Source organism: Lepidochelys kempii, chromosome 2 (genome assembly GCF_965140265.1).
Source record: "Lepidochelys kempii isolate rLepKem1 chromosome 2, rLepKem1.hap2, whole genome shotgun sequence".
Lineage (NCBI taxonomy): Eukaryota > Metazoa > Chordata > Testudines > Cheloniidae > Lepidochelys > Lepidochelys kempii.
Window position 1 is genome coordinate 271463158 of NC_133257.1, and position 12116 is coordinate 271475273.

The 12116-nt window shown below is 43.3% G+C and overlaps 1 protein-coding gene across 13 annotated transcripts in view; it reads left to right on the forward strand.

The window, feature by feature from the left end:
• SMARCD3 (SWI/SNF related BAF chromatin remodeling complex subunit D3) overlaps positions 1-12116 on the forward strand; it is a 213751-nt gene that overhangs the window by 62119 nt on the left and 139516 nt on the right. For 3 of the 13 annotated variants that reach the window (XM_073335004.1, XM_073335005.1, XM_073335006.1), the window contains one exon: positions 8469-8686. The exons of the other annotated variants lie outside the window; for them this stretch is intronic. In XM_073335004.1, the coding sequence (XP_073191105.1) occupies positions 8666-8686 (21 nt within the window). In that variant the 5' untranslated portion in view covers positions 8469-8665. The remainder of the gene's footprint in view (positions 1-8468; positions 8687-12116) is intronic. 13 annotated transcript variants of the gene reach the window in all.

The window sequence follows — 12116 nt, forward strand, 5'->3', positions numbered from 1 at the left end:
TCCCACTATGTACTTCTCTCCACTGTGAAAACCGACCTTTTATTCCTACCCTTGGTTTCCTATCTTTTAACCAGTTACTGATCCAAGAGAAGACCTTCCCTCTCATCCTATGACTGCTTACTTTGCTTAAGAGCCTTTGGTGGGGGACCTTTTCAAAGGCTTTCTGAAAGTCCAAGTACACTATATCCGCTGGATCACTCTTGTCCACATATTTGTTGACTCCCTCAAAGAATTCTAAGAGACTGGTGAGGCATGATATCCATTTACAAAAGCCATGTTGACTTTTCCCCAACAAATCGTATTCATCTATATTTCTGATAATTCTGTCCTTTACTATAGTTTCAGCCAGTTTGCCTGGTACTGAAGTTAGATTTACCAACCTGTAAGCAAAGAAAAACCCGTGACTGGCCTGTGCCAGCTGAGTTGGGCACATGGGGCTTGGGCTGTGGGGCTGTTTCATTGCTGTGTAGATTTCTGGGCTCAGTCTGGCGCCTGGGCTCTGGGAGGCTTCCACCCTGCAGGGTCCTAGAGTCTGGGCTCCAGCCCGAGCCCAAAAGTCTACACAGCAATGAAACAGCCCTGCAGACTGAGCCATATGAGCCTGAGTCAGCTAGCATGGGTCAGTCGCAGGTTTTTCTTTGCTGTGTAGACGTACCCTAATTGCTGGGATTGCCTCTGGAGCCCTTTTTAAAACTTGGCGTCACATTCACTACCCTCCAGGCATCTGATACAGAAGCTGATTTAAATGATAAGTTACAAACCACACTTAATAGTTCTGCAATTTCACATTTGAGTTCCTTCAGAACTCTTAGGTTCCATTTGATCCTGGTGACTTATTACTGTGTAATTTATCAGTTTGTTCCGAAGTCTTCTCTAGTGACACCTCAATCAGGAATAGTTCCTCAGATTTGTCACCTAAAAAGAATGGCTCAGGTGTGGGACTCTTCCTCACATCCTTGGCAGTGAAGACTGATGCAAAGAATTCTTTTAGCTTCTCCACAATGGCCTTATCTTCCTCGAGTGCTCCTTTAGCACCTTGATTGTCCAGTGGCCCTGCTGATTGTTTGGCCCACTTCTTACTTATGATGTATTTAAATTTTTTTGGCTGTTTGTTTTTGAGTGTTTTGCTAGTTGCTCTTCAAATTCTTTTTTTGTCCTGCCTAATTATACTTTTACACTTGCCTTGCCAGAATGCTGCTAGGCAGCAGTTCTGTGGAAAAGGACCTAGGGATGACAGTGGACGAGAAGCTGGATATGAGTCAACAGTGTGCCCTTGTTGCCAAGAAGGCCAATGGCATTTTGGGATGTATAAGTAGGGGCATAGCCAGCAGATCGAGGGATGTGATCGTTCCCCTCTATTCAACCTTGGTGAGGCCTCATCTGGAATACTGTATCCAATTTTGGGCCCCACACTACAAGAAGGTTGTGGATAAATTGGAGAGAGTCCAGCGAAGGGCAACAAAAATGATTAGGGGTCTGGAACACATGACTTATGAGGAGAGGCTGAGGGAACTGGGATTGTTTAGTCTGCAGAAGAGAAGAATAAGGGGGGATTTGATAGCTGCTTTCAACTACCTGAAAGGGGGTTCCAAAGAGGATGGATCTAGACTGTTCTCAGTGGTAGAAGATGACAGGACAAGGAGTAATGGTCTCAAGTTGCAGTGGGGGAGGTTTAGATTGGATATTAGGAAAAACTTTTTCACTAGGAGGGTGGTGAAACACTGGAATGCGTTACCTAGGGAGGTGGTAGAATCTCCTTCTTTAGAAGTTTTTAAGGTCAGGCTTGACAAAGCTCTGGCTGGGATGATTTAATTGGGGATTGGCCCTGCTTTGAGCAGGGGGTTGGACTAGGTGACCTCCTGAGGTCCCTTCCAACCCTGATATTCTATGATTCTATGAATTTATGCTCTTTTCTATTTTCCTCAGTAGGATTTGAGTTTCAGTTTTTAAAGGATGCCTTTTTGCCTCTAACTGCTTCTTTTACTTTATTGTTTAGCCATGGTGGCAATTTTATGGTCCTCTTACTATGTTTTTTATTTGGGGTAAACATTTAATATGAGTCTCTATTATGATGTTTTTTAAAAGTTTTCATGCAGCTTGCAGGCATTTCACTTTTGTGACTGTACCTTTTTAATTTCTGTTTAAGTACCTTCCTCATTTTTGTGTAGTCCTCTTTCTGAAGTTAAATGCTACCGTGGTCAGCTACTCTGGTGTGTCGTCCTCCCCCCCACCACACCCCCCAGGATGTTAAATTTAATTATATTATTGTTGCTATTACCAAGTGGTTCAGCTATATTAATCTCTTGGGACCAGGTTCTGTGCTCCACTTAGGACTAAATCAAGAATTACCTCCTCTCTTGTGGTTCCAGGACTCACTGCTCCAAGAAGCAGTAACTTATGGTGTCAAGAAACTTTATATATGCATCCTGTCCTGAAGTGACACTTGTCCAGTCAGTACGGGGATAGTCAAAATCTCCCATTATTATTGAATTTTCTATTTTTATAACCTTTGTAATCTCCCAGAGCATTTCATAATTACCATCACCATCCTGGTCAGGTGGTCGGTAATATATCCCTACTGCTATATTCTTCTTATTCAAGCATGGAAATTCTGTCCAGAGAGATTCTGTGGCAGAGTTTGATTAATTTAAGATTTTTCTATGTTTAAGTCTATGCTCTCTTTCACATATAGTGCCACTCCTCTAGCAGCACAATTTACTCTGTCATTCCTATATATTCTGTACCCTGCTATTACCACGGCCCATTAAGTATCATCATTTCACCAAGTTTCTGTGATCCCTATTATACCAATATTTTCGTTTAATACCAGGCACTCACGTTCACCCATCTTAGTATTTAGACTGCTAGCATTTGTATACATACGCTATAAAACTTGTCACTTCTTAGCTGTCTGCCTTCATGTGACGTAAGTAAGGCCCCATGGGTCTAGAACTCAGGCCTGCAATGCTACCAAGCAGTTAATCTGCAGGCTGCCACACAGTGGCAGCTCTAACTAACCTGTGTTCCACTTCCCATGACCTGCTGTGGACACAGACCAGGGCAAGTTCTACCTCAGGGTTTGGCAGGCAGCAGCCCCAAGGCTCCTGATTTGCTCCCTGTCCTATATAAACCCAAAGGGTGTTCCAGGAAGGGTCTAAGCAACAACATGGATCTTCTGTAGTGGCCATGACCGTGCTCTTGAACTCCTGGCTTGACCTCAGCTTGTTTTGGATATCACCTCCTGATTCGGACTCTGAAACCTGACTTGCACTCTGATCCTCAGTATTGTCCCTGGCCTGGAACTGGCTATGAACTCTTTGGCTACTCCTTACCTCAGTTTGCCCCTGATTTGACACTTGGTGCTGGCTGCTCTTTTGGGGATCCTGAGAATGTAATTGAATGGAACTCGTTTTCATTTGACTGTTTCTCTTCAGCTCCCACCTGTACTTATCAAATTCCATTCTCTCCTCCTTCCTAGGATATAAGGAATCCCCATTAATTGATCCTCCCCAAGGGATGTCTCTGTCTGAACCATGTGCTTCTTCACACCTGTCGGCTTTCCCCCATCCCTTAGTTTAAAAACTCCTCTATAAATTTTTTTGATTTTACATGCCAGCAATCTGGTTCCATTTTAGTTTAGGTGGAGCCTAAAGATTCTCAGTTCCTAATAAATCTAGCCCGCTCCTTCCTACACAATTGTCTCATCCTTGCATTGCGTCTCTACATTTCTACCTGTCTAACTGGCCCTGTGCATGGAGCTTGAAGCATTTCAGATAATGCTACGATGGAGGTACTGCACTTCAAGCGCTTACCTAGCAGCCTAAATTTGGCTTCCAAGGCTCTCTCCTAGCTTTCCATATGTCATTGGTAACTATATGTACCATGACCACCAGCTCCTCCCCAGCACTACACATAAGCCTGTCTAGATGTCTCGAGAGATTTGCAACCTTTGCCTCTGGCAGACAATCCACCATGCAGGTCTCCCCGTCCTCAAGAATCCAGCTATCGATATTTCTAATGATCGATTCAGCTGCTACTATTACTTGTCTCTTCCTAATACTTGGGATTCCCTCCTCCAGAGAAGTACCTCAGTGCAAGAGGATACCATGACATCATCTGGAAGGAGGATCCCTACTATGGGATTATTTCCCTCCATTCCAGCTTGATGTTCTCCTTCCCCAAGACCTTCATCCCCCCACAACTGCACAGAGGCTGTCAGACTGGGGGTGGGACCACTCTACTGTGTCCTGGAAAGTCTCATCTATGTACCTGAGTGTCTCTTAGCTCTTCTAGTTCTGACATCCTGGTCTCCAGAGCCTGTACTTGGTCTCTGAGGGCCAGGAGCTCCTTGCACCGAATGCACACAGACACCACCTGGCCACAGCGCAGGTAATCATACATGCTGGATTCAGTGCAATAAACTGGATAGCCCCCATTCTACTGCTGGATTTCTGCCTCCATTCTCTGTACTCGTGCAGCTTTTTTGGTTGGGTTTTGTTTGTTGATCTTTTTCCCCCCACGGGTGGGGGAGTTTATTGCTCTAAGTTTAGAGAATGTTAATCAGGTGTATCTAACACTCCCACACTGTTTCTAAACTCCCTCACAAAACTCCTGTCAGCTGCTCCTGTTCGCTAGTTCCTCTGGTTGCTTAGGAGCTGGCTTTTTAAACCTCTGTTCTCCCTGTATGTCCATCTCCATTCTTGCTGTCCTGTCCGTCTTGGAAGTGCTCCTTAGATTCAGCGTTCCTGTGGCTGTACCTCTTTTCACTGAGTATATCCACAAGTGGGGTTTCTTCACCCAGTGGGCCCTCACTTGTCCATTAGACACCTTTTTACTGTATTTCTTCAATAGATGTTCAAACAGTCATTCTCTCTGTTCGTATACTGTGTGGGAGGGTTTCTCGTTTACAGTTTTCAGGATTTGTTTTAATCTAACACAGCTTTTTGATCAATTCACTTTTTCACCAATTATATTTCCTTTTAGTGTTTTTCTTGATTCTCTCTCTCCAGTATGTCTGTAGATTTTATTTCTCTCTACTTCCCTTCTCTAATAGTGTATGTTCACGTACCCAGCTCTAGCTTTTTCTGCTTCTCCTGACCTGAAACCTTTTCTAGTTTCCTTCCTTCCTTCCTCCTCCTCACTTCCCAGTCTCCTACTTTTATTCTCCTCCTACCCTAGCTCCAGTTCATCTGCTATATCAGCATCTAAGTTCTTCTCCTTCCCTCTTTCTCTAACAGCTTTTTTTCCAACTGCCCCCTTCCAGCAGATTCCAAGCCTCCTCCCCAGCTCGAGCTGCCTCTCGTTGGCTATCTCTCCTCCCAAGAAAGCATTTTATGATGCTGCATCACAGCTGCAACAGGTGCTAGTTCCAGGGCCAGGGTTACTACAGTTCCATGCTGAAGCTTGTTGACTCTCAAGAGGAAAAGTACTGGGATAATTTTTTTGAGCTGAGAGACAAGTTGTGTGCCTATGCAATGTTCTGCAAAAAGAGTGAATTTGTTGATTTTCTGTGACCAAAGGAAGATGTCCCTATGTCAAAGACATATTTGGGAACTGAGTGTATTTAATACACCCACATCCTTCACAGAATTCATGAAGAAATTTGTGTTCTGGAAGAATAATCTCTTGAAGACAAACTATGACTGCTTCCCGCAGATTTGCAACTTCCTGGCTAATAAGGAAATTATTCAGCCTCCCATACAGTGATGGCTGAGCATCTTAGTCGGCTGGAGGTACAGTTTGCATCCTTTTTCCCGACTTGAGATGACAAAATATGACTGGGTGCAAAATCCCTTTCAGTGCAAGCTTGATGCTATGGGTTTGCCAGCAGCTGAAATCAAACAGCTCATCAACATTTTCTGCAATTGATTCTTGCAAGGAACATATGACCAACTTTCTTGACAGTGAACCAGAACTCCAGAAGAGAATGAATGTCCTGCACACTCAGTGCATGCATTGAAACGGATTGTGCCATTCGCAAGCACATATTTGTGTGAAGCTGGATTCAGTGCACTAGTATCCATCAATTCTCAATATTGCTCTACCACTGATGTCACCTCGAAGATTAGATGTGCGATTTCTACCATTGTACGATTGCTGCTGGACTTCAAGAAACTTTGTCACAACATTGTGTCACAGTACATTGCATTAAATAATGTACTGAATGTGTAATTACTTGCTTCGTTGCTGTCTGGGGTCACAGGAATCGGTTTGTTTTAAAATGAGCTCACACAGGCAAAAAGTTTGGGAACCTGTGCTTTAGATGGATGGCTATTGGTATGCAAAGGAGTCCTGAATTCATTCTTCAGGTTTCCCTAAGGAAATACAGTCCACTGCTGAAGATTTTCTCTTTGAGGAGGTCTACTTGTTCAGGCAAAAAACTGATGAGTCATTGCACTCATTAATGACAGGTTTCAGAGTAGCAGCCATGTTAGTCTGTATTCGCAAAAAGAAAAGGAGTACTTGTGGCACCTTAGAGACTAACCAATTTATCTGAGCATAAGCTTTCATGAGCTACAGCTCACTTCATTGGATGCACTCATTAAAGGACTCAAGGGCAACCCCCTCTGTTCCCTGGATATATATACCCCATCACCCAAAAGGAAATACGCAAAGCTATCTTATAAGGATCGACCAACATAGAATCATAGAATCATAGAATATCAGGGTTGGAAGGGACCCCAGAAGGTCATCTAGTCCAACCCCCTGCTTGAAGCAGGACCAATTCCCAGTTAAATCATCCCAGCCAGGGCTTTGTCAAGCCTGACCTTAAAAACCTCTAAGGAAGGAGATTCTACCACCTCCCTAGGTAACGCATTCCAGTGTTTCACCACCCTCTTAGTGAAAAAGTTTTTCCTAATATCCAATCTAAACCTTCCCCACTGCAACTTGACCCCATGTTCCAGACCCCTAATCATTTTTGTTGCCCTTCGCTGGACTCTCTCCAATTTATCCACATCCTTCTTGTAGTGTGGGGCCCAAAACTGGACACAGTACTCCAGATGAGGCATCACAGGTATTTTTTCACCAAAGAGGGTGTGAATCACCACGAAAGAGTCAGTGGATACAGGGGAACAAGCATAGTGCTTTTTTCCAGCCACAACTGCCCATCAAGAAGTACTTTCAACAGGATCTTCGAGAGCTGCAAACCCACCCAAGTGCCAGGTCCTCCAGGCTCCAAGATTCATTTTGGTGGCCACCTAGCTCAATTTTCCCATATATAGCAGAAGATAAAAATGGAAAAATGGGTTCTCCATACTGTCCATCTTGGTTACACCATAAAGTTACCTGTCCCTTTTCAGGGACCACTCTCAAGAGATGATTCTCCTACAGAAGATATGGCGACTTACTTCTGGGGAGCCATAGAGCTAGTACCACCTCAACATCGGGGAAAGGGATTATATTCCAAATATTTCCTAATACCCAAGAAGAAAGGAGGATGAAGACAGATATTAGACTCCAGCTCCGCAGTGTCTTTATCCAAAAACTAAGATTCAGGATGGTAACACTCTCACCAAACAGAAATGAATGGTTCACAGCTCTCAATGTAAAAGTTGCCTGTTTTCATGTGGACATCCCCTGAGGTTTCTGAGGTTCACGGTAGATGTGAACTACTGTCAGTACAGGGTGCTTCCTTTTGGACTGGCAGCGGCGGCCAGTGTATTTACAAAGGTGCCTTCCATAGTGGCAGCTCACTTCTGATGCAACCATTTCCATACCTAGACAAGTGGCTTCTGACAAGAATGTCTTGTTGGGAAGTAGTGATATCACTCTCATATCCCTTCAATCTTCTAACATCACTAGGAATCTGCCTGAATGTAGAATAGTCCATTTTAGCTCCAACACAGATCATAGAATTAATTGCAGGAACTCTAGTCTCAACCATGGCCAGAGCTTACCTCCTTATGGACAGATTTCTGTGAACATCCTGATCAGTCATGTCAGAAATAGCCCACAAACATTGGTTTGATCATGCCTCTTCCTCCTGGGTCACATGGCATTTTGCACGTATGTGACACTGTTCATGAGGTTCTGACTTGGCTGTCTACAGGCCTGGCTTTGAATGGTATATGTGCCAAGCAGGCACATTATGCCTCCCAGGGTACAAGACTCTCTAGCTTGGTGGCAGGGCAGAGAACAGTTATGCATAGGAGTTCCTTTTGTTCTGCCACCTCCTCAGAAGATACTAATTAAAGATGCCTCCCTTGTAGGTTGGGCTAAATAAATTACCATTTGAACCACTAGTGACATGTTCACTTTCCCATTTATCTATGAAGGTCATCTTCTTGGTGGCCATCACTTTGGCTAGAAGGGTAGGCAAATTTGGGGCCATTATGGCCAATCCACCATACTCTGTATTCCATAAGGATAAGGTTTCACTGAGACTACACCCTAAATTTGTTCCCAAAGTAATCTCAGACTTCCACCTGAATCAGACTATACACTTACCTGTGTTTTTTTCCCCTAAGTCTCATACCATCAGTGAGGATCAGAGACTCCATTTACTGGATGTATGTTGGCCATTGATGTTCAGAAAACAATGCCCGTAGGAGGTCACCTAGGCTGTTCGTGGCCTGAGTTGAACAGATGAAGGGACAAGCATTATCGTCACAAACAGTAGCCACGTGGATTTTGGGCTGTATCTTGCTCTGTGACCAGTTATCTGATGCGCCTCCACATCCTAAATGTGAGTCAGCAATGCGATGCTTTTGCAAAAAAAGCAAATGCAATTTTAGATTGCATTAACAGAGGCATAGCATGCAAGTCATGGGAGGTGATAATACCACTCTGCTTAGCTCTGGTTAGGTCTCCGCAGGAGTACTGTGTCCAATTTTGTCACCAGTGTATAGAAAGGATGTAGAGAAACTGAAAAGGATCCATAGGTGAGCAACAAAGATGATTAAAGAGATGGAATGCAAGCTATATTACCAAAGGCTGAAGGAACTGGGTATGGTTAGTTTGGAAAAGAGGAGATTAAGGGGGGACATGATAGCAATCTTCAGGTACTTGAAAGGCTGCCATAAAAAAGATGGAGAAAAGTTGTTCTCTCTGGCCACAGGGGGTAGGACAAGAGGCAATGGGTTCATACTACAGCATAGCAGATTTAGATTAAATCTCAGGAAAAACTTCCTAACTGAAAGAACAGTAGGGCAATGGAACAGAGTGCCTAGGGAGGTTGTGGAAACTCCTTCACTGGAGGTTTTCAAAAGGAGGCTGGATAGCCATCTGTCTTGGATAGTTTAGACACACAAAATCCTGCATCTTGGCAGGTGGGAGGTAGATTTAGGTGACCCTTACGGTCTCTTCTAACCCTATGATTCTGTAATCTTGTAAATATGGCCTACCTTCTTTGGTTCTAGATGTATACATTTGCGTTTAGCCATATTAAAATTGTTTGTTTATACCCAGCTTACCAAGTGATCCAGATCACTCTCTATAAGTGACCTGTCCTCTTCATTATTTACCTACCACTCTCCCAATTTTTGTGTCATCTGCACACTTTTATCAGTGATATTTTGTTTTCTTTCATGTCATTGATAAAAATGTTAAATAGCGTAGGGCCAAGAATCAATCCATACATGACCTCACTAGAAATACACTTGCCTTTATCAAACTTGTAATCTAATTAAAAAAGGTATCAGGTTAGTTTGACAGGATCTATTTTCTCATGACCCATGTTGATTGGCGCTGATTATATTATTCCCCTGTAATTTTTTTATTGAGTACCATATCAGCCACTCCATTGGCTGACAGGCCTATAATTACCTGGGTCATCCTGTTTACCTTTTAAAAATATTGGCACAGCATTAGCTTTCTTCCAGTCTTCTGGAGCTTCCCCAGTGTTCCAAGACTTATTGAAAAGCAACATTAATGGTCAGCTCCTCTACCAGCTCTTTTGAAACTCTTGGTTGCAAGTTATCTGGACCTGCTGATTTCAAAATGTCTAATTTTAACAGCTGTTGTTTAACATCCTCCTGAGATATTATTGGAATGGAAAGTGTGTCATCATCATCTGGTATGACTATATCATCTGTTTTTCCCCAAATACGGAACAGAAATATTTACTGAATATTTCTGTTGCTATGACCCTAACTATGATCTTTGATTTTTAGGTAGTAGTAACCATGTTTACTGTGCAAGTATATTCAGTAAAGTATATTAATCTTGGTTAGGTCAAGGCTGTTTGTCTGTGTGTGGTTCCTAGGAGCTGAATATATGTATTGTGACTCGTATTTTGTAGTGGTACCCCAAACTTCTTGGTTCAAGGAGAAAAAGTCTATCCTGAAGAGCTTGCAGTCTAAGAAGGCACACATCATGTAGGGAGAGTTTATTGTAAAGTATCGACTATCCAGTTCTACTTGTACATAATTACTTTGCTAATTCCCTATGGCAAAAGGAGGTCGTGGAGGGATTTGAAGGTGGCAAAGATAGAAGGCTTGCAGATCAGCAGAGAGCGGTGCATTCCAAGTGTAAGTGGCAATGTGGAAAAAGGTGAAAAGATAGTTGGAGGAGAAAGGAGCAAGACTGACAGAACAGCGGGGCGATATGATAAGAAACAAGAGCAGAAAGGACAAGAAGCTTGAACTTGGTGCAGTGGATGAATTCAAAGGTCCTGGGGAGGTGACACAGTCAGAGTGCCTGACTCTGAAGACTCTCAGCAGCAGTGTTTTGTTGTAATTGCACTGCTGGGAGGTAATGTGGGTGTGAGGGAGGTTGGAGAGGAAGAAGTCACAATGACCAAGACAGGAGATGATGAGAACTTCCATTGTGAGGATAGAGAGAAATGGAGTTTTGAAGGAAGGAGGAGCAACATTAGGATGTAGCCTGGATGGACAAGGGAGAGCCAGAGTCAAAGCTGCCTTACAGGTTATGGGCCTGGAGTAATAGGGAGAAAATGGTGGTATTGTCAATGGAGATTTGCAGTAGTGGGGAGGGTTTGGAAGAAAGACCAGAGTTCAGTTTGGGCCACATTAAATTTAATCTTATGGTGAGACACTCCCAGAGAGACATTAGAGAGACAGGGGCCTTATGAAGGACAGGATGGACAAAGACAGAATGGGTGTAAAGAGGTAGATCTATGATTTATTTGTGTACAGATGGTAATTGAAGCTATGTGAGTAAATTAATAGAGAGAAAGGAGGAGGGGACATTATAGGGGGACTTGACAGCAACCACTGTATTAGGATGTCTAATACTTTTTATTATAAAAAATTCTTGTTACCGTTTATTGAGAAACATGAACACTTGCAGCAGGTTTTTGAGATATGGCAAGGGGAAAATCCTGTAGCTGGAGAACTGCTTTTTCTTTCTCCCATTTAGCTGAGGTACAAACTGTTGAAAAATCACCATTTCTCTTCTCTCACTTGTGTTCCTCAAGAAAATTCTGTCAGCACCAAAATAACTTGCCAAGCAAAATGAGGCCTTATTCTCAACTTGATGGCATTTCTCTGTTTGTTAGTAATGCACTAACTTTTGAACAGTGCATCTGATCAATTTTAAAATTTCAGGGAATATTCTAGGGATCAATGGCTAGAACCCTGTTGATTTTGGTGAAAATTGGAAAAGCTGAAAGGAAAAATGGGGACATGGAGCCCCTGGGATCTGGTTAGCAGCAGCTTCAAAACTGTCTAGATCACTACATGCATCCAATGAAGTGAGCTGGAGCTCACGAAAGCTTATGCTGAAATAAATTTGTTAGTCTCTAAAGTGCCACAAGTCCTCCTTTTCTTTTTGTAGATCAAAGAACTGGTTGGTGGCAGCCATTAACACCTTCCAGCATAAGAATACCTCACACCCCCACCTCCCCAGTTTTGCTGATCCTTCTAATACAGTGGAAAAATATTGACACCCTGAATAAGTTCTCTCCCAGGCAGAAAGAAAAATAAGAATGTGTGTGTTGGGGGGAGAGCTTGGTATTCGAGGCATGGTAGAATGGGGTACACAGAGCCACTGGCATAGTGGAGAAGGTGGAGTAACGGGTATAGGAGAATGTGGGGCACATGGAGCTCCTGCCATAGTGGTGAAGAGCTGATCCCTTGGCGTGTGGAGGGAGAGTGGGGGACATGAGGGACACAGAGCCCCTGGCTTGTGGTACGTGGGAGGGGGGAGGCATACAG